We start from the raw sequence: 26,286 nt of genomic DNA on the forward strand, positions 1-26,286 counted from the left end.
CACCCTTGCTCTCGCACAGCAGTTGCTATGAATTAAGCTGAGAAAGTCAAAGGGGTAAAATACGAGTCGTTCACCTAAATGTTTATACATACAGAAGCAGAAAAGCAATTCTAGAAATACCCCAGGTTATTAAACAAAAAGCATTTTCATTAAACAATTACAATAATTACAGTAAATAAACTGGTCTTCAGACAACCTGCCTCCAAAGATAAAATTCCCCTTCAAAAGGGAGAATGGAGGCAGCTTGTGCAATTTAAATGAAACTACCAGATACAACTGAAAGTAATTAGATGACTGAAGTGTTGACCAAGGAAAAACTAGTCTTTTTTTTTTTTTAAGTGAAAGTGTCGGTTCAGGTATGCCCCCCCTACCCGATTGTAGACAAGGTTATTAAATAACAGCATAAGGCAGTGCTACAAACTAAGAGCTGTGTTAGGCAGCACTAGAACACACACAAACAGAAATCTACATAGTAATGAAAAGTGAAATGAAAAGAAATTGTGACTTCACAAAAAATGTGATTCAGTTATAAGCAAGCACTATAAAAATCCAATATAGGTTTTAAATAATTTTTAAAGAATCAAAAGCATGCAACTGATTTTTTTAGTGATTTGTTCACAGATAGCCTAAACGTACATTTAGTCATTTCTTAAGTGGTTGTAACAACTTCAAACACAACAGCACTTACCTTGGTATTGTCACACATTTTGTATTGCAATTCTGAGTGGTAATTGCCTTCTCAAGCTCATCCAGCTGTCCAGTTTTCTTCAGCTTCTTGACCAAGCTTTTCACTGCTTTTTCACACCACTTTTCTTCCTGACCATTCTGCTCACCACCACCGGCCCCTCCAGAGCCACCAGCAGACTTTTTCCACCCCAGAAGTCTCTTCACAACTGGTGGAGTGAATGGCAGTATGGATGACATGACTTTCAGCAGACACAACACTCAGCAGGCAATAAGTTAGAGAGCTCCGTCCAATCCCTAAAAACACAAACCAAAACAAGACAAGTTAGAACTGAGGTTTCATGTGAAACAAACACCTCCCTGGTTACCAAATGGCATAGGGCACTGCATCCCAAAACAAGTCAGATAAACGGTTCAGAAGTAGTATCATCACGGTTAGGAGGTATTTCATCGATAAAGTTCAAGTTTGCTACAGACTCTTCAAAAGTTAATGCAGACTAAGGTTACTGTTGGACTAGACATGTAATTTTTCCTGAGGTCTTTCCCGACTAAAGCAAACTTCAGCAAATACACAAGGTAACTTGACTCTAGCTTTGCACCTAGACTGGCTGGTTTTAGTCATTTATTAATATTTTCCACAAGTCACTGACAAATTGCATAAATATATATGCACGTTCCGCCCAACTCCAATTTAATTTAGCAAGTGAAATTGTGTTCCGAACATCATTTAGTCACTATGGCTTGAGAGAACTCTTCCAACAGCCAGCCATCTCCCAAACCTTTCTTTTCCCATTTTGTTTGTCACGTTTTGAATAACTACCAATTTTTGTTCCACAGTGGATGCCAATTTCAAACTCACTAATAAGTCTGGTGATAAACTTATTCCCATCTAGAGTCCAATGGCCTATAATAATGAATTTTCTCAACTGTCAGCACTTAAAATCATCATGTCTTTCAAAATTTAATAAACAACAGATAAAATCTTAGTTGGCACGCACCTGAGTAGTAGAACTTTTCAACTTGGATAGCCTTTCATTCAGTGTAACTACCTGATCATGATATTTATATAAAATGAAATATTAAAATGAATGCTGAAACTTGAGCTATGTGTAGCATTCACTGCAACATGCACTTCAAATTGTTTAGAAGAGAAATGATAGCCATTTGTTTTTGCAGCTTCCATTAGGCCAGTTTTAGGTCTTAAAATGTAACTTCTAAAACCAACAGGCAGACAGCTGTTAGAAATTGCTTGAGGACATTAATGTTCCTATGGATAGAAGTTGAAGTCAAAAATTATCTTATTTCCAGGCAGTAAATGGGTATTTGAACTCCGGAAAGTTACCTTATTTCCAAGTTAGTTCAGTCAGCTGAAAATACCTTGTTTTAGCTAAAAGTTAACATCACCTTCACGGTCCTTGAGTTGAGCTTTGAAGGCAGCTTACGTGCCCCTCCAACCCATAGAGGTGCACTCTCCACATCTATCCAATATACACCAACTTCACCTTACTAAAGTTTCCCATCTCCAAAACATGATTTGGGATACTTCAGCCTACAGTGTTCATGGCCAATTTATGCCTTGTCACATCTTTGCAGTTTCAGGGAGAACCAAGTCAACAAACACTAGATTATATTCTACTGGTAACTTTAAATCATAACTTCTCAACTTCCACAAAACAGAGCATTCAGTAGGGCATGACATTTCAGTTTCAAAGAAATTATACCTCCATAAACCAGCTTCTCAGAGCACCTAAAGATATGGCTGAAGCAAGAAATGTAATTTTCTGGGGTCCAGGAGATAGAGGTTCCAATTAACAGGGACTCAAGATCAACACTGGTAACTTTATGCAAATACTCTATCCTAAATCACAGAATCACTGAATGGTTTGGGTTAGAAGGGAGCATTAGAAAACACCTCGTTCCAACCCCCCCTGCCATGGGCAGGGGCACTTTCCAGTGGAACAGGTTGCTCAAAGCAAAATCCAACCTGGCCTTGAACACTTCCAGGGATGGGGCAGCCACAGCTTCTCCAGGGAACCTGTGCCAGCGCCTCCCCGTGCTCAGAGAGAAGAGTTTCTTCCTTACATCCAATCTAAATCGACCCTCAGTTTCAAACTGTTGCTCCATGTCTTGTCAGCATAGGCCTTAGTAAAAAGTCAAAGCATTTATTTTCACACAAGACTATAAAGAACTTTTAGTCTTCCTATAATGTTAAATTACTATCGAATTTGTCCCCAGTATTTCAAACTGCAAGTTTTGCTACCTGTAAAAGCATTGCACTGGAGCCCTGGTTACAGCAAACAAGAAAAATAAACTCAATAGCCAACATTTTTTAATTAAACACTGACTAGGACAGTAGAGGTACAGTTTCACAAGGAGTCAAGCCAACACAACACCTACGTGCCACAGGCAGCCTAGTTCTCCTTCCTTTTTTCCCCATCATCACCTCAGCACCAGTGCTAATGTCCTCAGCCAACTAAAGTAAAACAGTTTAATTTTGTGGGTTTTGCTGAGTTAGTTCTCTTTCAAGTTAAGAAGTTGCTCACACATGGTACTGAAGTACCCTAGGTGATGTCAGATGAGTTACAGGAGTGTGGAAGGACTCCAGTCCCAGCCTTCAAATGCAGTGCTGGTGTTGACTGCATCACTGGAAATGTGCTTTAATTTAGACCATTTATTCTGGTGACAAAACCAAACTAAGCAGCCTGACACGTTCTGAACTGTTCAAGGGCCTAGCAGTGAAACACATCAGACCCCTAATAAGCACCCTGAGTAGCTCCAGAGATGAAATAGGAGGCTTGCGTGGCCCCTGCTGGTTTAAGGAACACGGTTTCTAAAACAGGGAGCAGCAGCCACTCAGCTTCATAAAAAAAGGCTCCAGCCTTTGAGCAAGGACAACACTGGATGCTTCACAGGCACACACGAAACTCAGAAAGACCAAACCAAAAGGGACAGGCTTTAAAGATCGCATTCTAAAACAGCAGCAACTGATGGTGTAATACCTGAACATTAAATTCAGTGGTGACAGATGTAGGCAACCAAGTACAACTATCACTGCTGATCCACTCACCAGTTATTCTCCTTTTTACAGAGCTCACTGACACTTGAGTATTTCCTGTGCTTTAGCTTCAAATCTGACACCTTTCAGTGCCACAGAACACTCCTTTGATTGTCAGCCTCAAGAAACACACACTTCAGAAGGGTCTCATTTACCACCAAGGTGGTAAGTGGCCTGTCTTTCAGAGCCTATTGTTCCAAACCCTCCAAACATTCTCAGATTAAATATGTAATATCCCCTCTTATTTGCAATATGAGGGGTTTTTTTGCTTTACAATACTCCTTGTGATGAGGTGTCCAATTCTGCAGTATTTTCTCTCTTAAGACTGATTTATATATATATATATGTATAAAATTTTGTGTATTTTCTGGTGCCTTTTTTTTTAAACCAAGATTTGCCTTTCTGCTTCAAATGCACATTGAATGATTTAAGTCCTGGAGCAGGAAAGAATTTAGAAATTCTACATATTTCAGTTTTTCTTTATATTTGAACTCTCATACTATTTTGACATACTCAGAGGCAAAACCCCCAAATCCTTCTTTTCTCATTTCCAAACGACTGTAAGCTCAGATCTAACTAACCCGAAATTTCCAGATGTTATATTTAATTCTAGCTAGTTGCCTTATAGATGTGTGTTCATCCAGCTCCTGTAGATGTCAGAAAGTAAAAGCAGATTTGCCACCCCCGTGAAAATTACCTTTAAAAAAAAAAATAACAAAACACAAAGGGACACATTTAAAGAGCCCTTTATAACAATGATTTTTCTGCAGCTTCGCAGCTATTTAACAAAAACACAACATACACAGCTGCAGACCAAGAGTCTGGGAGGCTTAAACTAACTTCTTCCTTCTAGCTATTGTTTTGCCATGTCAGGGATTTGCCAGGAGTATCAGTAAGAATTTCACCAAGTTATTCCAGTAGTGGCCCTGTATCTTTCAAAGGGTGAGCAGAGAGAATGTGACACAAGTAGGACAGGACTTCACTCAGCTTAATACTTCAGCTGATTGTGATGAGTACTCACAGGAGAGTATTTCAGCTAGTTTATGAAAAAAAAATAAAATAGCAGTCTGCTCCAAGACTAGACTAGACAGTGCAAACTGTAAGGCACAGTTAGGTTGAATCATGGGCAATTTGGATAAATGTAGATTTTGAAAGAAAAGCAGTAATGGTGCATCCAGCCTAGTGCTCCATCTCCAATGGTGGCAAAAAGATACGCTAATCAAGGAAAGTATGTGAACTTGGCTGTTTTCTGTACTCTCCTCATAATTCTTCAGCATCTCAAACTGTTACAACACAAAATTAAAGGCCACATTCCTACTTATTCCCTTCAGCAGCCATTTATGGACTCGCTGTCCACAGATCCACCGAACAACTTTTTGAACGTGCCTTCACAACCTCTTGTGGCACGCTGCACTAGTATTGAACTGCCCACTGTCAAAAGAACTACTTTCAGTAATTTAATTTATTCCCTCCCTAGTTTCAGAAAGTGACTCTTGTTCTACCATTGCAAGTTTGCTGAAGAACCGTTTGTGTTCATCTGGTCTGCAAGCTTCATGATTCTGTACACTTGAATCACGTCCCTCCCTGAAACAGAGGGCTCTCAGACTTTTGTCTCAAGGAAAGTACCCTAACACAGCTAGCACAGTTTGGGATGCTCCTCTGGACAGATATCAAGTCTGAAAGCTTTACTACTTCAATTAAATCACAAGTACTTGAAGACTCTGCATAAGGACAGATCTAAAGACCACAGAAAAAAATTGTATCAGTCTAAGGTTATCTTTGCACTTATCTTTTTGGTCACATTATCCTAAATCTCCCAACACAATAATTTAAATAAAAAGTGCAAAGACAGAAATTCACACCCCTTGAGGAACTGGAGGTAGAAGGCAGGGTGCCTGTGTCTGCTGCTGAACATGTGGCAGGAGCTCAAATAAAAATGAGGAGCCCTGGACCTGTGTTGGGTTATAACTGTACCCACTCAGACAGTCTCAGAGACACCTTGTTTATACTAATGGGTTTAGGAGTTACTGTTAAAGCTCATGTTTGACCAGCAAATCCCATTTCAATTCATCAACTGTAACTTTTACCTTCAAATGGATATAGTGATATAGGGAGTTTTGATCTCATAAAGAACAGCTCCCTCATACACCATCACTGCTGACAGTAGCCTCCTGCTAAAAACATTGCCCTATTTTTTTTGCCTGGGACACATTCTTCATCCACTAAAAAAAAAGAAAAAAGAAAATATAAGATGCTTTTCCCCAAAATGCACCCCAAAACCAAGATTTGCCAATGCTGCAAGAAACATTTCCACACTGCTAAAATGGCATAAGATTAAATACATAATATCCTCTCTTGCAATATTATTTTTTTGCAATTTTTTTGTAGCTAACAGCCAATCACCTCAAAAAACTGAGCTCCCATTTACAGTCTTTGCTTTTAAGGACCTCTGATGTGCTTTGCCATCACTTACCCTTTGCATTGTCTCCCCTTGGCTCACTCTCTTCTACTCAGGCCCAATGCCACAGCCCAAATCTCAATCTTTTTAAATTCTTGTGTACTATTTCCAGTTTCCTCTACAACACACCAACACTCAGGGACTCTGTGGGTAACTGCAGGGAGATTTTCAAGATCCTTTTCCAAGCTCAACTGTAGTTGAACTAGTAGTACCAAGGCAACAGTGCATTCCATAGCACAAAACTTCCATTTTATCCCTTTCCATCCCAAATCCATCTCTGGATTTTGCCTTCAAACTGCAGCTTTGAATACTCAAGGGGTTCTTACTGTTGCCCAGAGAGGTACAAGAGTTTATTTAGATTGCTGGAACACAGGGAGCATGTGCTGTAATTCCCAACAGATTAATACTGGAAAAGCTACAAACTGCCCAATTTTGGTGGTATTTGCTTCATCCCTGCCCTTGCAGCATATCTCTGCTCCCTGATGCACACGTGTTTCTATGGCTGGTCAAACAGTGTCATAGTTGGCAACTTCTAAAGTCATAGTTTGAGTCATGTCTGCTATTATTCCACTCTACTGTGGTTCTCTGGAACAAGTATTAAATATTAAGCCCATGATCCCAGCAATAACTAAGCATAAAAGATGAAGAAAACCTTAAGGGCAGCATGCTAGCAGACTAAAATCTTCAAGGGAAATTTTCCTTTCCTGAGTGTCTGGAACATACTATAAACACACTGGTGCTACCAAAAATATCAAGTGATTTCTAGCTAATTTATTCTAAAGCCTTATGCAACATATTTCATATCAGTCTGCTTATTCATCCAAACTTGAAATAAAGAAATCTGATCTTTCCTGGTTTTACTAGAAGTATTTTGGCTTAGAGGAATTTCATTTGCAAGAGCTCTTCTGGAGTAAAGAGGACAGAAGTTAAGCTCCTGAGGAAAGAAGATCGAGGAAAATAATTTGTGGTATTTGAGAGAAAGTCTACAAGCTCATTTCCTCCCTATTTCAGTCCCATTTTTGAGACTTTTTTTCAAAGGCAATGTTTTTTTCATTAATCCTGGAATCTGGACAAGATTCTTTATCAATTTTATCAAGTGCATAATGTGCACCTGAATTCTGTATGAACTTCAAACCAAAATCAAAGCCAGTCTTCTCCCTTTCAGACAGAACACATTCAAGCTTAAATCTCTCAGTGGAGCAGATAAGAGAAGACACTTCACTTCTTCTATTGCACCCACAACTCCTCCCAAAGCTGCCTTCTGAGGTTCCCTACAAGTGAATATTAGGCACCTGGTTTTGTGACACCTTTCTGAAGAACAACCACAAAAGAAAGTGAGATGGTGCTCAACCTTACCTCCCCACACTCAGGTCAGAGAAGAGGAGTGTTTGGGGTTTTGTTTTGGGGGAAAAGCAATCAAGCCCTACTGGGCAGTGCCCTCAGATTCACCTCCCAGTTAAGGTTTCCAGCCAATTAGCCCAGCAGTGAGGGGAGTGGCTCTGGAGAGTTCCCACCCCAAGGGGCTCTGCCCAGCTCACAGCCCAGAGCCCCGAGGAGTGACACCAAGGTCCTGGTTCAGCTTTGACACGAGCTGATGGAGCTCAAAGCACGCTGCTGTGACCTGAGAGCACAGGAGCAAAGAAAATGCTTCCTCCAGGCCAACTTTAGATGGAGAATTTGAAACATGCCTATACACAGCCTTGATTTACACACTAATTTTTAAGTTTACCATGCTCTAGTATTGCAATGCATATTGAAACTACACATAACTGTATTACCTTTATATAGCTCACTGAAAACAGAATTTTGAAAGCAGACTATTCCCCCCTTTGCTCGCTCCATGAAGCTTGATTATAAATCAAATGAGGAAACTCAAACTTCTCATGCACAGAACTAAACAAGCACAATTATGATATTATGAAAGCTTGAGAGTTTGGATTTTTCTTCAATTAGTAACGGCTGCTTCAAATTACAGCCAAATGTGGTAATGAAAAGGTATATTGCTATTAAAAAATTAGCACTCCATGTAACCCATGCACTCGTGGCACACTAAAACTGCATGCAACTCGGGACATGAGAAGGAAGAGTTGTTAATTTTACTGACCTTTGATTAAACTACTAAAAGGATCAATGTATTTTACCAACTCTCCTAGAATGGAAAAGGAGGAAAGTTACCATAGATGCAGTCAGCCCATCCACCTGCCTCTGCAAAGCTGTAAACTTCTTCCACTTATTTAGTATTATAAACAAGGTCAGAGTATTGCTCCTTAAAACTAAAAGGCCAGAACAGGCCCACAAAGGTAGGGAATAAGCACTCCAAACCATGGCAGCTTAAGCCCTTCTCACCTCATTAATTTTGAGTAAAATTTTCCATGTGTAACAGGCAAGTGTCACCTTCATTATTTTAGAAAATAAATACTCCTGGGCTAAATTTGACAGGAATATTCACAGAACTGCTTACCAGTTACCTAGGTACCTGTTTCAGTTCATAGCTTAGCAGCTACTCCACTTTGTTAAAGCCCAAACAATTGCATTTAACAATTACTTAATGCAAGTTCACTTTCAACATCGGTATAATGTGCCGCACACAGGCCAGTCCCACACCTCCTTGATAAGAGGAGTTCAATTATGTTTCGTGTCTGATGTTAAGCTCATATTGCTACAGTGTAATTAAATGTAGCTTGAGCCCCAGACTAAACTGATAGAAGACCCAGGAGCTGCTCTGCCGCAGTCTCCGCTTGGTCTAACTTCACATGATGACTGTCAAACACGAATAATCAGAATAAAAAGTCATCTGGAACGAGGTTTACTGTTTGCAACGGAGTTTCTGTTACTGGAAGTGGAGAGGAACGTTTAGGAAGGTTTTCTGCAGTAGCCAATTTCTTCTAGCCCAGAGAGTATTGAACACAGGGCTGCCTGTACTCTCCATTCTATTACAAAAACCTAATCCCATCGCATGACCTGCAGCAATTCAGTTTAACAAATCAACAATTACAAATATTTTGGCAAAGTAAGCTTAGGTATTGTTTGCCTCTCAGCACAGTTCACAACCAGTTTATGGCTTTATGATAAAAGTCATTAAATCCAATCTGAAAAGCAGAATTTACAGCTCGCTTAGCAAGTCAGGCCCATAAATGGATGCTTTCAATTACAGGGCATTTACATGTACAACCATTAAGGCAGCACTGAATACATTTGAAAACTCTGGAATACTTTTTATAATAATTAAAACTTTGAGTACTGTACTTTGTACAAACTAAACTTAGGAATTTGCTTCAGTCTCAAGCAGAGCTCAGGTTCATTGTTATCCAGAACCTACTACAGAGCCTGTTCTCCCAGTACTTTTGTGGGAAAGGGATTAGAGAGATGGAAACAAGGTTTGTTTTTTAAAGTTGCTTTCGGGAGCAGGGATTTTTTTTTTGAGCTCCAATAAACTCAATTATATCAACTAGTGCTCAACACTTCTGAAAGATCAAGTGGAAGAGGATGATGAAGGAGGACCCAGGAGGGCCTTTCATCTGGAGATCAGCTGTGCAATTCCAGCTGGCTTAATTTTGCTGGTGAACCTAGCTGCCAGGTGGAGGAAATGCAGTGATCAGCTCAGAGAACAATTATTTAACCTCCCTTTTTCAACTCTGGTGTCCCTTTTACCATCAATCAGGACCTCAGGGAAAGCTGATGAATTCCTCTTCAGGATTCTATCACACAAGTCCAGCTTCTTCCACAAAGAAAACTGGATCTTCAAACACTGCCATTTGTGTGGGTCAGGTTACACCGACAGCTACAGAAACAACTGCAGAACAACAACCAACTGCCAGGTTACTCTATTTAACATCCCAACATGATGTTCAATATGTGCTCGGACTCATCTTTAGCCTTAAACCACCTTAAGCGAGACCTCCCTTTCCTCCTTTTAAAGGCATTTGTAACTAATATTATCTTTCATCACAACAGAGCTAAGCGGAGGGGGAGGAAGGGACTGCACACGCACCTCCCTTAGTTACATTCTCACCCCCCTGGGATTCATCAGAGCTCGTAAACCTTACAAGTTTTAAGGCTGCGCCTCAGAACAAGCACACAAATAACCCCCTCACGCACCCACAGTGCCATAAAAGTATTGGAAAGTCCAAACAGCAACCCTGTCCTAAGAGGAGCCTTCCACCTCAACTAGGAGGTGTTTCTTTCTCAGCCTGGAGAGCAGAGCAAGGACTAATCAGTCTCTCACTACGGTCCAGCCCCCACAGAAATAATGTCATGAATCAGCCTGAAAGTACAGCTCTCCAGGCTAAGAGAGGAGCACTTGAGAAAAGACAAACCTGCTGTTACCTGCGGTCTCCTAACAAGCTGTTATTACAAACCTCTTGCTACAGATGGAATCTTACTCGTTTATAACCATGGGCTGTGATAACATGAGCTCTACACACAATACACACAAGGCGCAGCGTTTTCAGAGGCACTTGTCTCGGTAAACCCAGTAAGCAAAACTTTTTCTTAGTGCCATCCCACTTGCAAAGCGTTTGAAAAGGGCACAACACACGTGTTGGGCTTTTCTCAGTCAAAAACTGTGACAGACAACCAAAAAGACGTGAGACCTGAATCCCAGCTGTTCAACAGCTCTCCCAGACTATCACAAGGGCTCTTCACTCACTCGCATCACACACACTTTTTCCCCTTCTTTTATTTTCCCACAGCAAAGACTAAAGGACCACACTGAGCTGCACTTTTCCTCTTCCCCTGCACTCCCCACAGAAAGGAAAAATAAAAATTACAAACAGGAACTCCACAGCAACACCACCGACCACTGGCATTTATCACGACACGACTTCCCGCAGGTAGACCAAACACTTAGCAGGTTATGTTTGTTTACAAACAACACCCAGGGCATGGGGGCTGCCACAGCTCCTCTGGGCAACCCGTGCCAGGGCCTCGCCACCCTCCCAGCCAGGAATTTCCCCCCAGCATCCCACCTAACCCCGTCCTCTGGCAGCACACAGGTGAATAAACCCACCGACCGCAGCCCGTGCCCCGTGTGCGTCCCACGGACCAGGAGAGGGGCGGACAAAAGGGGTGAGATGAAGCCTCGCCATCCCAAAGCACAACTCGCTCCCAACTTTCTGCACCCCCAACCCCGACCCCCCGCACCCCTCACGGGCACACAGGGGTGTCCCGAGCCGGAGGCGACGATCCTCGTGGGTCCCTCTGAGATCGGGATATTCCCCGAGCCCCTGCAAGGAAAACGCACCTGGCACGGAGGGAGGGGAGGGAGGAAGGCAAGGAGCGGGGCGTGCTGGGGGGAGAGAAGGAGCAGCACAACTTCTTTACCTCCCTCCCTCCCACACACACCCCGAGGGGCACAGCCTGGTTCTCCCCACCAACCCCGGGGCGGCTTATCCAGCCGTGAACAGGATAACCCATCCCTGTCCCCTCCGCAACAAAGGGGCTGCGGGCGCGGGGAGGCGCCCCCGGCCCCGCCGGCACCAGGCCCGCACGGTGCCCCGAGGCCCGCGCAGCCCGCGGGGCAGCGACCCCCGACCCGCCACGCACCAGGACGCACCGGGAACCGCCGAGAGCCGTCTGGAAGTGCTGCTGCCCTGCCGTGTCCTGCGCTCCCGCTGCCACTACCCGGGCACCGCGGGGCCGCCGCCTCTCCCCTCAGTTCTACCCTCCTGCGCCCGCCCCCCCGGCACGCCCCGCCCCCGCCGTGAGGCGGAGAGCGCGCCCATTGGCCGCTCCTCCCGTGACTTCAAGGTCCGCGTGGCCATTGGTCGGCGCGGACGATTGGCGGTCGGGAAGACCAATGGAAGACCGGCGGCGTTAAAAAAAAAAAGATAAGGGAAGAAGGGGAGAAGAAACAGGCGCGAGGCGGGGGAGGCGGGGCGGGGCCGAGCGCTCATTGGTGGAGCCGGCGGTCACTCACGCCCGCCGCGGGCGGTTGATCGGAGAGTGTGAGGGTTTGGGTGAGCGGCAGGCGCGCAATCGCACTACGGTGCGAGCGAGTCCGTCTTCTTCCGCGGGGTGCGATCTGAAGCAAAGTAGTGCGCTGCTTCCCGGCGGGAATTCCCCCTGGACACGAGCCCAGGTGTGCCCAGATGGGCAGGAGGCCAATGGCCCCGGGGCTGTCCCAGCCGTGGTGTGGCAGCAGGGCCAGGGCAGTGCCCTCCCTGTGCTGGCACTGCTGAGGCACCTCCAGTGCTGGGGCAGTTCTGGGTCCTCAGACAAGAGAGACATTGAGGGGCTGGAGCGTGTGCAGGGAAGGGAACGGAGCTGGGGAAGGGTCTGGAGCAGCAGGAGGGACTGAGGGAACTGGGGGGGCTCATCCTGGAGAAAAGGAGGCTCAGGGGGGACCTTCTGGCTCTGCAACTACTGACAGGAGGGGGGAGCTGGGAGGGGGTCGGGTTCTGCTGCCAGGGAACAAGGGACAGGAAAAGAGGAAACGGCCTCAAACTGCATTGGGGGAGGATCAGATTGGATATTGGGAAAATTTCTTGACTGAAAGGTTTGTCCAGCCCTGGCACAGCTGCCAGGGCAGTGTTGGAGTCCCCATCCCTGGAGGGATTTAAAAGCCATGTGGATGTGGCACCTGGGGACATGGGTGAGTGGTGGCCTTGGCAGTGCTGGGGAATGGTTGGACTCAATGGTCTTGGAGGGCTTTTCCAACCTGAGCGATTCTGTGATTCCAAACGGATTTAAACTACCCAATTCTTCCTCTCCTGCAGTGGCACAGCAGCTCCAGGCCTGACGGTCCCAAGGTGGGACATGGACAGGAGGGAGCCCAAAGCCTTCCCAGCCTCCTTCTGCTGCCTGCACCCACCCCCGTACTCAGTGACACTTAAAAGAGTGGTTTCCCCCCTTATGTTTTTATTTTCTTATAGCTCCAGCCTTCAGTAGACTTGTCAAAGCTTTAACCACCTGTGGTGTGGAAATGATGTAGCACAACCAAATCCCTGTGCCTCAGTAGATGCCCAGGCTCACCACAAGTGAATTGGAGCTGTTACCTGTGACTTCACGGCCAGGGACCCATCAGCAAGTGAAACCCAGCACTGTTTTATCTGCAGGGATGCCCAGCAGATTCTCTGGGACTTTTCAAGCCTGGAGAAGAGAAGGTTGAGTGGAGACCTCGTTGCACCTTCCAGTACCTGAAGGGGAATACAGGGAAACAGGAGAGGGGCTCCTTGTCAGAAACTGTAGTGACAGGACAAGGAGTAATGGGTACAAACTGAAAGAGGGAAGATTTAGGTTAGTTATTAGGGAGAAATTCTTCTCTGTGAGGGTGGTGAGGCCATGATACAGGTTGCCCAGAGAAGCTGTGGCTGCCCCATCCCTGGAAGTGTCCCAGGCCAGGTTGGATGGGACTTGGAGAAACCTGGGATAGTGGAACATGTCCCTGCCAATGGCAGAGGGATTGGGACTGGATGATCTCTAAGGTAGCTTCCAACCCCTTAAAATTCCATGATTCTATGAGTGGGAAGCCACAGGATGAGAGTTTAAGGGGCTTTTTTTGGACGAAAAGGTCAATTCCTGCTTTGCTATAAGTCTCTTGAAGGCATTCTGTTTTCCTGCTTTTGCTTTTTTGATACTTTTCCTTATTCCTAATCATTTATCTCAACTTCAGGCCACTTTTACACCTGAGGTCATGTCTCACCACTGTAGCAGTTGTCTCTCCAGAGACATTCCCCTCTTCCAGACTGAAAGGGTTCCTGAACTCAGTGATGTAGGTGTTGTGATTCAGTGTCTTGGGCACGGATCCCATCTCAACAGGGCTGGTATTCCCAGGAGCCAGGTGAGACACCCCTCCCATCATTTGGCCCTTCTGACAAAAGCGTAGATGTGGACTTGTGGAAATCTCCCTTTTGCCTTTACGTCTGTGCTTGGATTTTCTCAGCCTGAAGCAGGCATGAGGCTGAATGAGTTTTTTTGATTGCATTTTCCCCGCTTTTCCATCATTTTGAGATTCAAGCAGTCGTGAAATAAGCAAAGAAGTGAAATGGAGAAGATTCCTGCTGCAGACAAAGCAGATTGCCATCATGTTTTTGAAAGATAAGATGTCCCAGGCATGTTGTACCTGGAAACAGATACAGGCTATTCAGCCAGTGCAGCACTTGCTTTGTTAAGGTTCCACTGCATTGAGAGAATTTTTTCTTCTATGAACAGCAAGTTAATTAAAGTCAGTTTTCATATAGTTTTGCGTCAGACATTCCCTTCACCTCTCCTCTGAAACAGTTTCATGGCTCCTTCTCCTTTCTTATCTCCAAGGCTCCTGGTACCTCCAGATCTCCTTTCTGTGCCCCAAACTGCTTTGTGTTGGCTTTTTGTCTGGGGCAGCACATGCTGTGCCTGGTTCAGGGATGTGTGTGCTCTGGCTGGCCAGCTGCCTGCTGGTTCCCTACTGCCAAGGAAGCCAAGCAGTGCTGATAAGGGCTGGGCTTTCTCTGCCTTTCTCCCCGGGCAGAAATGTGGCAACCATGTTTCTTTTCTAATGCAGCCACCGTTTTGCCATGAAATTCGAAAGACTGTGTATTTCCAGGGGCTCTACATCTCCCCTAGGTGTGGTTGAAACAGGTCAAAAGGTTGACAAGCTTAGAATGCACAACGGTGACACAAAAAGCACCAATTTATGTGTAAACCTCCTTTGTCTGGGAAAGGAAATTGCAAGCAGCAGGAGAAGAGAAGCAAATGGAAGAAGGTGGCATCAGGGCTGCAAATCACAGAGCTCAGAAGTGGTGGCTGTAGAGAAGGCAGGCAGGATGTGTATCTGCTGTAGAAGCAGTTCCAAGATGCACACCTGCACTAATTTAGGTTGGATATAAAAAAATAATGGTTTTTTATTATGGGGGTAATGAAGCACTGGCACAGGTTGCCCAGACAGGTGGTGGAAGCCTCATCCCTGGTAACTCTCAAGATAAGGTTGGACAGGGCTTTCAGAAGCTTGATCTCATTGAAGGCATCTCTTCCTTTGGCAGGGAAGTTGGACTGGATGACCTTTAAAGGTCCCTTCCAACCCAAACCATTCTATACTTCTGTGAAATAGTACTTGATTTAGTAAAAACAAACTGAAAAACTTCAGCCTTGGTACCAAAGCTGGATATTGCTAGGTTGTATTAACTAATCAGAGAACCACAGAATGGTTTGGGTTGGAAGGAACTTTAAAGACCATGTAGTTCCAACCCTCCTGCCATGGGCAGGGACACCTTCCACTAGACCAGGTTGCTCCAAGCCCTGTCCAACCTGGCCTGGGACACTTCCAGGGATGGGGCAGCCACAGCTTCCTTGGGCAACCTGTGCCAGGGTCTCACCACCCTCACAGGGAAGAATTTCTCCCTAATATCTAACCTAAATCTTCCCTCTTTTAGTTTAAAACCATTCCCCTTGGTCCTATTACTATCAGCTGTGTAAAAAATTGCTCTCCATTTCTTTTATAAGCTCCCTTTAGGTATTGAAAACCTTCAGCAAGGTGTCCCTGGAGCCTTCTCCAGGTGAACCCCCCCAGCTCTCCCAGCCTGGCTCCAGAGCAGAGGGGCTCCAGCCCTTGGAGCATCTCCATGGCCTCCCCTGGACTTGCTCCAGGTCCATGTCTTTCTCAAACCATGGAGCTCAGCACATTTTTGGACATCAGCAGTTAGGTACAAATGGTTGACAGGCCCATTTGGGTTTGAACCTGCAGAGAAGGAGCAGGAGCATTTCCCCCAAGATCTCCCAATGAGTGTGAGAGGATCAGCATCCTCACGAAGGACATCCATGTGCAGAGACTGGAACAGCTCAGTGGTAGTTCATGGTAATCTGTCTGCTAGAAAGAGCAAGGGCAATTGAGCAACTTGGTCTGGTGGAATGTGTCCCTGCCCATGGAATGAGGTGACCTCCAAGGTTCCTTCAAACCCAAACCATTCTGTGTTTCTCTGAAATAATCTAAGATCTAAAAAAAATATGCTGAAGCAGTAGCTGGCTGTGCTATGCAACAGAGAATATATGTTGACTTCCCAAAGCCTGTGACCAAATCCTCTAAGAGGTAAAAGAAGTACAACACCAATATCAGATAACTTCAAAGACACCTAGGATTTCTAAATGGCCCAACACTATCAGATATTACTGCATGGAGTGGAGGTAAATGTGGAGAGCAATGCCAGGTGGACAGGGAGTTGTGATGCAAAAAGGTCAGCCAGCATGTTCAAGACAGGAAATATTGTATGACTGGGGGAATCCTCATCAAAGTCTGCAGCTTCCTCAAAAGTGGAGGTGGAAGGGCAGCACCGATCTCTGCTCTCTGGTGACCAGTGACAAGACCCAAGGGAATGCCTGGAGCTGTGTCAGGGCAGGTTTAGGTTGGATCTCGGGAAAAGATTTCCTCCCCCAGAGTGTGGTTGGGCACTGACCAGGCTCCCCAGGGCAATGGTCATGGCCCCAAGGCTGCCAGAGCTCAAAGAGTGTTGGGACAGTGCTCTCAGGTTCAGGGTGGGATCGTTGGGGTGTCCTGGGCAGGGCCAGGAGTTGGACTGGATGATCCCTGTGGGTCCCTTCCGACTCAGGATTTGCTATATACTTCTATGTGTAAAAATGACCGCAAATCCAAGGAAAACTACTGTTAAATGCTCTCAGATTTCTCAGCTCACTCTGTTGAAGCACTATCATGTACTTCAGTAAGTGCTTTGCCTCTTGCCTCACTGGTTGCAGTGCTGTTTCCCTGCTTACTCTAAGTGCCACTCAAGCATGTTATTTTCTCTCTAAATTTATGAAAGTAACTTTCCTCCTGCACAAATTTGCCAAAGATTATGAAAGAGGGGATGGTGCTGGGTCTGGAAGCTGGGAAAGGGATGAATTCCCTTTCACTCTGCATTATTTCATGGCCAAACATGGAAACAGCCTCTCCATGCCATTGCAGGACTGCTGTGGGGGGAACAGCACAACGCTGGCAAAAGCCTCCCCTGTTGTTGGTACCAGCATGAAAAAAACTCCTGGAGGACTGAGACTGTGTCTCCCTCAGAGGGTTAAATATGGATTAAAACCCTTTTTCCTTGTATCTCATCAAGGTTGTACACAGCTCCACACCATTTCAGCTCTTGTGGCAGCACAAAGAGGGCTAAAAACAAAACCACACTCTGCTTATCCCATCCCATCAGGAGGAACATGTCAGTTGATTTTGAAGGCAACCAATGTCTGGTGTACTGTCCAAACAGGCATTGCATTGAAGTGACCAGAGGAGAGCTTTAGCATCATGAATTAAAAGAAAGCCATTGCATGAGGCATAAAAATCTCCATAATGAACAGGAACTTTACTCAGTCGTACCAGCATAGATTAAATACTCACAAAACTCATCAAACTTTAAAAAAAGTGCTGCAACTTAAAGCTGGAAATAATGGCAGAATACATTAGAAAAGGCATTGCATAATTCTATTATTCTATTCATCTTTTCAATAATGAAACTATTCATTATTTCAATAATGAAATTAATAATCTCTGAAGCCCTGAAACTCAAATCTGCTGATCGCCTCTTCTTAAATGCAGAAGTATGTTTCCAGTTTTACACAAATCACTGTCACTTCAGACTGGGCTGTTAGGACATTTAAAAAAAAAAAAAAAAAAAAGAAAAAAAAAAAGGGAGTCAGTTCCACAGTGAATAAAATATCGAGAAAAAATAAAATTTGACAGCCCCTGATGTAAGCCTGCTGTGTCTGTCCTATCCCCCTGGCAAAGCAGGCTTAAGAAATAACTACTATTCAAAATAATGTTCTAAAAGCAAGGTTCTGCCTTTCTGACCCATCACAGCATGAACTGGTTGGTGTTTGTGTTACAAAGTACATTACATTTGTCAGAGGGAATGGAGTTAGACAGTAATCCTTAGAAGTGACATCCTCCTTAAGACGTTCACAGCACAATGAGAGGACCTGTGTATCTGCTCACGTTCTTCATTTGCGCTGTATAATCCTGATCAGTAAATTATTTAACTACCTTATCTTAATTCCCAGTGCCTATGTGCACATAAACCCAGTTGCCCTGACTAACATAAAGCAGAATGATTTGAGAGACAACTTTGGCCCTGTCAGACACTTGAATTTTGAATTCCTTTGCTGCATTAACTTGCTTGAATTTGCGCTGAAATGGACAGGGAACTTTTCTGCACTGAAACTGGCCCCTCTTTCCCCAGTTGTCCTGTTTTTTATAGCTTAGAAACATTTCATGTTGCCAGCATTTCCGATTTTAACTCAGATTATCCCTCTATCCTTTCTTATTATTCCAAACACTGCACCATTCATCTTCCTACATCCTTTATTTTGGATTTGTTGATTAGAAACACATTTGTGCTAACCCCAAATAAGCCATCATTAAAGTGAAATAGACTTGTTTACAAAGAGATTTACACAAGTGTATCTTTATTGACTTAAATAAACAAGTGTGATTTGTGAGTAGGTCTGGGGGACAATAGCCTTGATTCTAAATTAATGGTAGGCCTTGGTCCAGGAAGGATTTGAGTACGTGTTTAAATCTATGAAGTGAATAAGCCAGTGGAATCAGTCATAGGAACAAAATTCAGCATAAATGCAAACATGATATGATTAAATTTTTGATCATCCTTATTTCCTTTTTCTGTTTGCTTTTTCCAGCAAGCTGAAATTAATTCATTACAGTGAAATCCACAAAATAATTAAGAAAAAAATAGTTTGTGCCTCCGTAGGAAGGATCAAAATAAACCAATTTATGCTATGATCAGTTATTGCAATACAGTCTGTTTCTTCTTTACACTGTGTAAGATGCACTATGCTAATTAAGCATATGTTTGTATAGATTAGTCTCAATGAGATTTACCCCAGTTTTCTACACCATCTGTGCAAGATTGGTAGACGAATTGGAAGTGATCTCTGTATATATTGTCTGTACTAGTTGAAGAAGTGTTTAGAACACTTAGAGGTAGAAGTTTTCTTTTTGTTATTATTGATCTAGCAAACCTCTAGTTACGGATTTTGAGTGTTGTCCTTGTGCTTTCAAAAATTAGTGATTTAAAGCAATATCAATTTAGAAGTTATGATTCAAAGTTATCATTTTAAAAGATTTATTCTGATGGACCAAATAAATCAAGCAAGCATTTAAAGAACCTGACAAATCCTTTTCTGCTTAGTTTTATTTAGAGATATGAAACATGCATTACTGCTATGCAGGTGAAGATACCACCAAGTATAAATGTTACCATAATGAAAAATTAGGCCTTAAAAATAATCTGGGACTTTATCACTACAAAACTGTCATGTTATTTATTTTAGCTCTTGGCATTTATCATGATGAATAACTGATGCATGAAAAAAAAAAAGTCTATCCTCCTGACAGTGCTTGAAGCCAACCGATGGCTTTTTCTGTGTAATCCCCAGGGAAGCCTGTGTCAGAGCCTCTACCCCTGGCACTCCATGTCACCAGGGGCTGATTTCCTCAACTGGGGGGACAGAGGAAGGAGCTCTTTGCCCTGGACAGCCCTGGCGTGATGCTGTGACAGAGGATGTTGGGAAGAATGCGAGGAGTTATCCCTGCCTGTGCTGTTCGGTGTAAGAGTTTTGTCCTGGTTTTGTCCACCCCCAGTTCAGGACCAAGTTGGTGCAAGAAGGTGTTGCTGGGCACACATCCTCTCTCAATACTGCAAAACCCACTCTGCAAAAGTAAATTGTGCACCGTTTTACACTTAGGAAGCGTCTTTCTGGCAACACAGACAAGCTCTCACCAGGAAATGGGAGGTCCTGGTGCCATGTTCTGGTTGAAAAATCAACATTTTACCAGTCTTCAAATTTATGACTAAGACAGACCATTGCAACCACCTACTGCATGTTGCTCACTTCAAAGGCCAAATAATTTCCCCCAAGGGATCCCTTTTTGGGTCCGTGGCCCTTGCAGCTCTGATCTTTTGCAGAAAAGGCAGCAAACCCGGGGTGAGAAGTTGGTGTGGTGCAACTTTTATCTTCATGCCATTAGATCTCATTATATCTTTTTTGTTGGTTTAGGTTTGTTACACTGATGTCTTCACATAGAAATCTTTATCACATGTAAGTATTTGGCGACCAAGAGAGAGTCACACCTCAGTGGGTTGGGGTTTTTTTTAAGCACACAAGCTAAACCGAGTTTCTTTGGTCTTTCACTGTAAGGAGGGTTTTCAAACTTCCATGTTTATCCCAAATCCTCTATACAACTTGCTTTTTAAAGTATGGACACTGAAACTGTGAACAGTCCTTTAATTAATTTACAGTGTTACAACACTTCTCTGCCTTCATTCAGTTGTCTTCTGTTTATGCATTCAAAGGCCCCATTTCCTCTCTGGGCCACTGTGTAAAGCTGGGAATAGATACAGTGACCTGTAAATCCTTTTTAAAGCCACTGCTTTCCAAAATGCGGCCCCTGCTCTTCAAGTTGAGATGTGCAGCCCTGATTCCTTCAGGCAGCTGTCTTAAAACCACCAATCTGAGCGACTACATTTGCTGCACTGTGCAGAGTGGCCTGTAAAAGTAATTTGTCAATATTTATGAAACATGGCAATAGGAAAAGACTCCCAGCTTCCAGCCACCGGCAACGACAGCTTCTGAATTTTCAGGCCTTCACGCTTGCAGGTGAGGAAAGGTCAGACAAAAATGAGACCTCAGATTCTTTAGAGTGGTATTGCCAGTGGAAATGGAAATGGAGAGCTGTGTCTTCTGGTAGATGTGACCAAAGTGAACCCAAAACTGCAGTCTGGCTGAGTTAGCTTCTTTATGCGAGTTTGACATGGCTGCAGGCAAACAGATTACAGATCATATAGTTTTAAGCACCAGGGATAAGGAAATCATGGCACACAGGCTGCAAAAGTCAGATTCAGAATTAATCAGCCTGTTGATATGTGTCACAGCAAGGAATGGGACCAGAACAAGCTACAAAAGATGAAAACCTTGGAAAACATGGAAGGTTCCACACCGTGGACAATAAATAGGAGCAGCACCTGAAATAGAAGCAGTAGTCTGCAAAGAGCAAGAAACAAATGAATAAGGCTAATACCCAATAATCATGTGTTCATTCCAAGATAAATCGCTTTCCAAGCCTGCATAAAGAACAATCTGCAGCAATTCGTAATCTACAGCAACTGGAGACAAACAGTAACAGCCTTCAGAAGGGGCATCTTGCTCCCTATCCTCTGGCTTTAAGATTAAAGTAAAAAAAAATCCAACCAACCAACCAAAAATGTAAACCAGTTTGCACCTCAAGCAATGTCAAGGCAAGAGGTTGTTCCAAGGACAACCTCCTTTGCAGAATGAATGCAAAGTGTCTTTCACAAACTTAAAAGCTAAATTAAGGATTTAAGTAAGGATTTAAGGCAGGTTTTTGCAGTTATTTTCACTTAAGGACCTGCCTTGTCCTCTGTGTATAATTTCAACCTTTGCTGTGTTGAGTGTAGCCACAGGCTTCTCCTTGGATAACAGAGGGAATGTTTGTGCTTTTGCAGCGCAAGGCTCAAAATTTAGCCCAAGCAGTCCTCGTGGGTGACTTTATCACAATGCAAAGCTTTGGAGGACCTTGAATAGGGTGCAATCATTTTTTTTTTCAGTTTTGTGTATGAAGTTCAGCTGACCGCTGGCCTGACAGTGAGGAAAAAAAGCCCACCTGAAGTGAAAGAAAACAGAAGAGTCATCTGGAAAGCCCCTTCCAGGATGTGTCTATAATTTAATCAGAGTTGAAAGCCTCTTGACTGAGCTGGGTAGCTCAGGGTTTGCGGGTGCTGTAACCAGAGTTCAGGGCTGGCTGCTTACCCAGGCCCTGGGTGGATTTTGCAATGGACCAAACTCGGTGTTAACGGGTGACTACACTGTTTGGGGAGGAAGAGAGTCGGGGAATGTCAGTCTGAACTCTGTCCCCTCTTAAGAAACACAGAGGAGACATGCCTCGAGCGGGTTTAGAGTCCGGGAGTCATTCTGCCCCATAAAAGTGCCCAGCACAAACCCTAATGACTCTGCTGGTGGGCACTGCCAGCTGTGGTGCTCCACGTGTGAACTGCCCTCCCCTGGAAATGCTCAGGGAAGTGACAGCCGGTGTGCTCGGGCTTCTTTCTGGTTGTCCATTCCTGACTGCTGTCTTCTCATCCTCCAGCCGATGTTCCTGCTGCTTCTCCTGCAGCTGATCCGGAGGAAAAGCTTCTGTAGTGTCTCACCTACCACGTGTCGGTGCCAGACAGCTGATTGTCATCCTGCCCGCGGGACTGTCTATACCCAGTGATGTGCTGTCAAACGCACAGAGTTAACAAAGCCATAGGGGAGAATGTTTTCCCCGTGAATCCTCTCTCAGTCATGATCTCAGAGGCTATTTGTGTCGGCGGCAGGTACAACATTTTCAGATGAAGACGCGATTTGATGAATGAACTCTGCTTCTTTAAGATGCTCCCGGTTGCCTTTTTTTTTCCCTAGTCCATCCCTTTCATCACCTTAGGCTTAAATAAATTCCCCAGGAACATGCAGTGCTGCAGTTACAGGTAGTTTGCACTTATTTAACAGCTAATGTCAGTAGATAATGGTCTCCTGCTGCTAGATAAAGTCAGAAGAAAATCTGTGACAATTTACATTTGGCATACATTTAAAAATTAGGGCTAGTAGCTTGGAAAAAAACCCTTCTATTTTTAAACAGAACATCAGTTTCTCTTATTACCTTGCTTCTCAGCAAAAGGGTGAGTACCAGCACCATTTACAGTTCCAGACAGGTAAGATTGTTCCCATTAATGAATCCCGCCGTTCCCCTCTCCGGTCTTTTTGCCCCTTTTCTGAGCATGATGACTTAATGCTGTCTGATATGGTTCAAATCACGACCCAGCTACAGTCTCATCTGGATCCATTGGCGAGGCTGTCAGGTCACTCATGAAATGCTTCACCTGGAAGATCTCTCTGCTCTGAGCCGGGAGCTGCATCGCCACGGCCACTGTCTGAGGCAAGAGCAAACCCTGGAGAGGGGAGGTCAGGGAAACAGGGCCAACCTCATTCCCATGAAAGAATATTTGTAGCACGGTTTTGTCTATTTTATATAGATGTATATATGAAAAGGCATTTGGGGGAATTAGAGGCTAGACCTGTGCTGGCATTTGAGGCTGCCTTGAGGCTACCTCCAACACCAAACCCCCACAGACAGATGGTTGGATGCACTTCACCAAATGTTAGAAGTTAGACATCAGAGTCCAAGTTACTCACCCTAAACTGTCTAGAGGAGAGTTCATGCCTATTTTAGGGGTTGTTTTAGAGTGGGATGAATAACCCCCGGGGAGTTCCTATTATTCTGCACTGACTATAAAGGAAGCCTCTTAACTTTTAGATACCTCAGGATGCTTCAAATCTGCGAGCCTGGCTCCAGACACGCAGCAGAGTATGAAGGGTCCAAACCCATGGGGTCTAAACCAGGAACTGGGCCTAAACCTGACCACAGCAGCACGACTTTCCCCCTCCTGCAGCACCGTGAGCAGGTCAGCAGTGCCTGGTGTGTGCCCCACACCAAGGGGCCGCAGCCAGAGGCTCCGGCTGGTGTGGAATGGGCAACACCCAGAGAGTACCAGACTTTCCGCTTTCAAAACAGGGCGGGCACGTGAAAAGCGCTGCTGCAAATTGTCCCTGGCCTGACCTAAATCCCAAACCATGCCCAGGACTCGTCTGGAAAAGTGCAACTGGCCCAGGGCCCAGCCTTTGCCAGGGACTGCAGCAACCAGGGAGCGTGGACAAGGGAGCTCTGTGTGCTGGGCTTTCCCATTTGCATCTACGTGGTCCTGGGATCAGACTGAGCTGCCCCAAGGCTTTGGCATACTTTCCTGCTGCAGAGCAGACCTGACATCCTTCTTGGAGTAACTTGGAACTATCCTTTGGTAGGACAGTACATACCAGGCAACAAGCTGGGGCACAGAGTGGGAGTTTTGGGGTTTTCTGAAGGTTTCGTGTTTGGGTTTGTTCTTTGGTTTGGTTTGGTTTGGGATTTTTTTTTGTTTTGATTTGACTTTTTTTTTAATGTACTGGGAAAAAAAACAGTTCCAAACATCCTCAAGACAATCACAAGATCAAACCTCAACTCTCCAAAGGCAGACAGGTACGCTGTCATGATAAAACTCAAGAATTAAAATACAGATCTGTTGACTGTGAGGATGTCTATCTGGCATGAGAATCTCTGGTGTAACACCGCAGTGCCCAGCATAGCTGGGAAAACTGTATGACAAGCTCAGGACAGGGATTGATCCGGGAGCTCTGGAATTCCCTTCCTTGCTGCTCTTGCACAACATCACTGCTTGCCAGCTGTTGCCTTTGCCTACTGTTCATCCTTTGTATTGTACATTTGCATTACAGTGTGCACTGGAAGAGAAGACTAGCAAACCTCAGTAAAATTTTTTTTCACCTTTTCATATTTTATTTCTTTCTGTTTACACAGCTTAACATCTAGATGTCAGGTATTCTCCTATGGGACTGCCAAGGGGTCCTACGAGGGGATTTAAGATTTACTTCTGGTTGTATCCAAAGTAACCCCTGTTTTGCTGCCCTTTGTGTCAGTGGGCAACCACCCACATTTGCCAGCTTTCTTCCTGACAGCATCTCCATCCTGCACGAGATGAAGGATCTGGTGTGTGGTTGCAGCTTGCACAGACGCCCCCCCTTCACAGAGAGCCAGTAATTGTTAAATAAATTATATGCTTTATTGTCCGCATGTTAATAACTCTAATCCCACCTCCAACTACCAGGTTTAGAAATGTGATTAGGGAGGATTATACCTCACCTAATGCCTAATCGGTTGTCTGTTCCTAGCTGGCCTTTTATTTCCACACACGCAACACAAAGGCTCTAATCAAACATCTCACACGCATGGAAAATGCCGAGCGAGTTAAAAATCAGTCGAGTGAGAGCAGGTAACAGCTAGAAACCAGACGTGACTGACACATCAACCAGTGTGGTTACGGCTCTGGGCAGCACCCAAACACTCCCTTCACACCCTGACCATTTATTTAGATTGATTAAAACCCAAAAGGGCAAGGGCTGGAGGTAGATCTCCACCAGACTGGTTTTCTGGTTTGGGTTTGTTTTTTTTATTTCAGACAAAAATTTATTTTTTTTTATTTTCCCCCCATGAAATTCTTGGTTTTGTCTTGCTTTACATAGGAAAATATGTATACCTTTTCCAGCCACAGTAGTGGGCAGGTTGGTGAGTGCCACCGTTCAAGAGCAGCCCTCACAGCTGATCTCTGAGCACAACTCCTTGCTCCCTGTCTTGATATGAGGCTCAGTTGCCACGATGTGGCAGCAAACACGAAGCGACATCCCAAAGCAGTCCAGGGGCTGAATTTCAGTGAGCGGAATCACAGGGTAAGGATTCCTTTCCCCCTTGACCATGCAAGCTGAAATGACCATCTACTCCACCTGACTGAGCATTCTCTTCACACAAGCACCCAGAAAGAATCACCTCTTCCCCTCACAAAGACAAGGGCAGGCAGGCAGCACCTTGTGGAATTCCCCAGGTACTTAGAACACCAAGGGAAATGGATTAATGAGAACGAGTAGTGTCTAGAAACTCTTCCAAAAAAAACCCTGAAGGACCAAGCCCCTCCCTGCCATGGGGTTCATAGCCCTTTTGAACACCATCAGCTGGTTATCCAGCTGAGGCTTAGCTCCTCTTTCTTGGAGCACCAGGACTCTCTGCTTTCCCCTCCCTTCAACACATCCACCCCCCCAGCAGCTGCTCTTGGCCAGGCAGGGCCAGAGGGAACCAGCAAGAGGTCACAGGGGTTAGAGTTCATCTCTGGTAGCACCGATCCAGGCAAGATTTGTGTACTGTGTCTGTGTACTGCAAAAAGAAAAGGATGTGTAGCTGTGAAGACCACAGAGATGCTCCAAGGACTGGAGCCCCTCTGCTCTGGAGCCAGGCTGGGAGAGCTGGGGGTGTTCACCTGGAGAAGAGAAGGCTCCACAGAGACCTGAGAGCCCCTTCCAGGGCCTAAAGAGGCTCCAGGAGAGCTGCAGAGGGACCTGGGACAAGGGATGGAGGGACAGGACAAGGGGGAATGGCTTCACACTGCCAGAGGGCAGGGTTAGATGGGATATTGGGAAGGAATTCCTCTCTGTGAGGGTGGTGAAGGCCGGGCACAGG

At 44.7% G+C, this 26,286-nt stretch overlaps 1 protein-coding gene and 1 long non-coding RNA gene across 5 annotated transcripts in view; one reads left to right on the plus strand and one right to left on the minus strand.

The window, feature by feature from the left end:
* Positions 1-11,866, minus strand: part of SMAD2 (SMAD family member 2) — a 49,504-nt gene extending 37,638 nt beyond the window's left edge. For 2 of the 3 annotated variants that reach the window (XM_027671639.1, XM_027671637.1), the window contains exons 1-2: positions 11,742-11,866; positions 689-981 (exon numbers count right to left, since the gene is read on the minus strand). In XM_027671639.1, coding sequence (XP_027527440.1) covers positions 689-924 — 236 coding nt within the window. In that variant the 5' untranslated portion in view covers positions 925-981; positions 11,742-11,866. The remainder of the gene's footprint in view (positions 1-688; positions 982-11,741) is intronic. The other variant, XM_027671638.1, reaches the window with a different exon arrangement.
* A 1,758-nt stretch (positions 11,867-13,624) lies between these two features.
* LOC113961385 lies at positions 13,625-24,425 on the plus strand. 2 transcript variants are annotated; one of them, XR_003532290.1, is made up of 3 exons: positions 13,625-13,977; positions 19,551-19,721; positions 23,485-24,425. It is a non-coding gene; the product is annotated as an uncharacterized LOC113961385 (long non-coding RNA). The 2 variants fall into 2 exon arrangements; XR_003532289.1 differs by lacking the exon at positions 23,485-24,425 and having other exon boundaries at positions 19,551-21,162.
* Positions 24,426-26,286: the final 1,861 nt, after the last annotated feature.

This window comes from Neopelma chrysocephalum, unplaced genomic scaffold (assembly GCF_003984885.1).
Source record: "Neopelma chrysocephalum unplaced genomic scaffold, ASM398488v2 Primary Assembly neopelma1_97116, whole genome shotgun sequence".
Classification (NCBI taxonomy): Eukaryota; Metazoa; Chordata; class Aves; order Passeriformes; family Pipridae; genus Neopelma; species Neopelma chrysocephalum.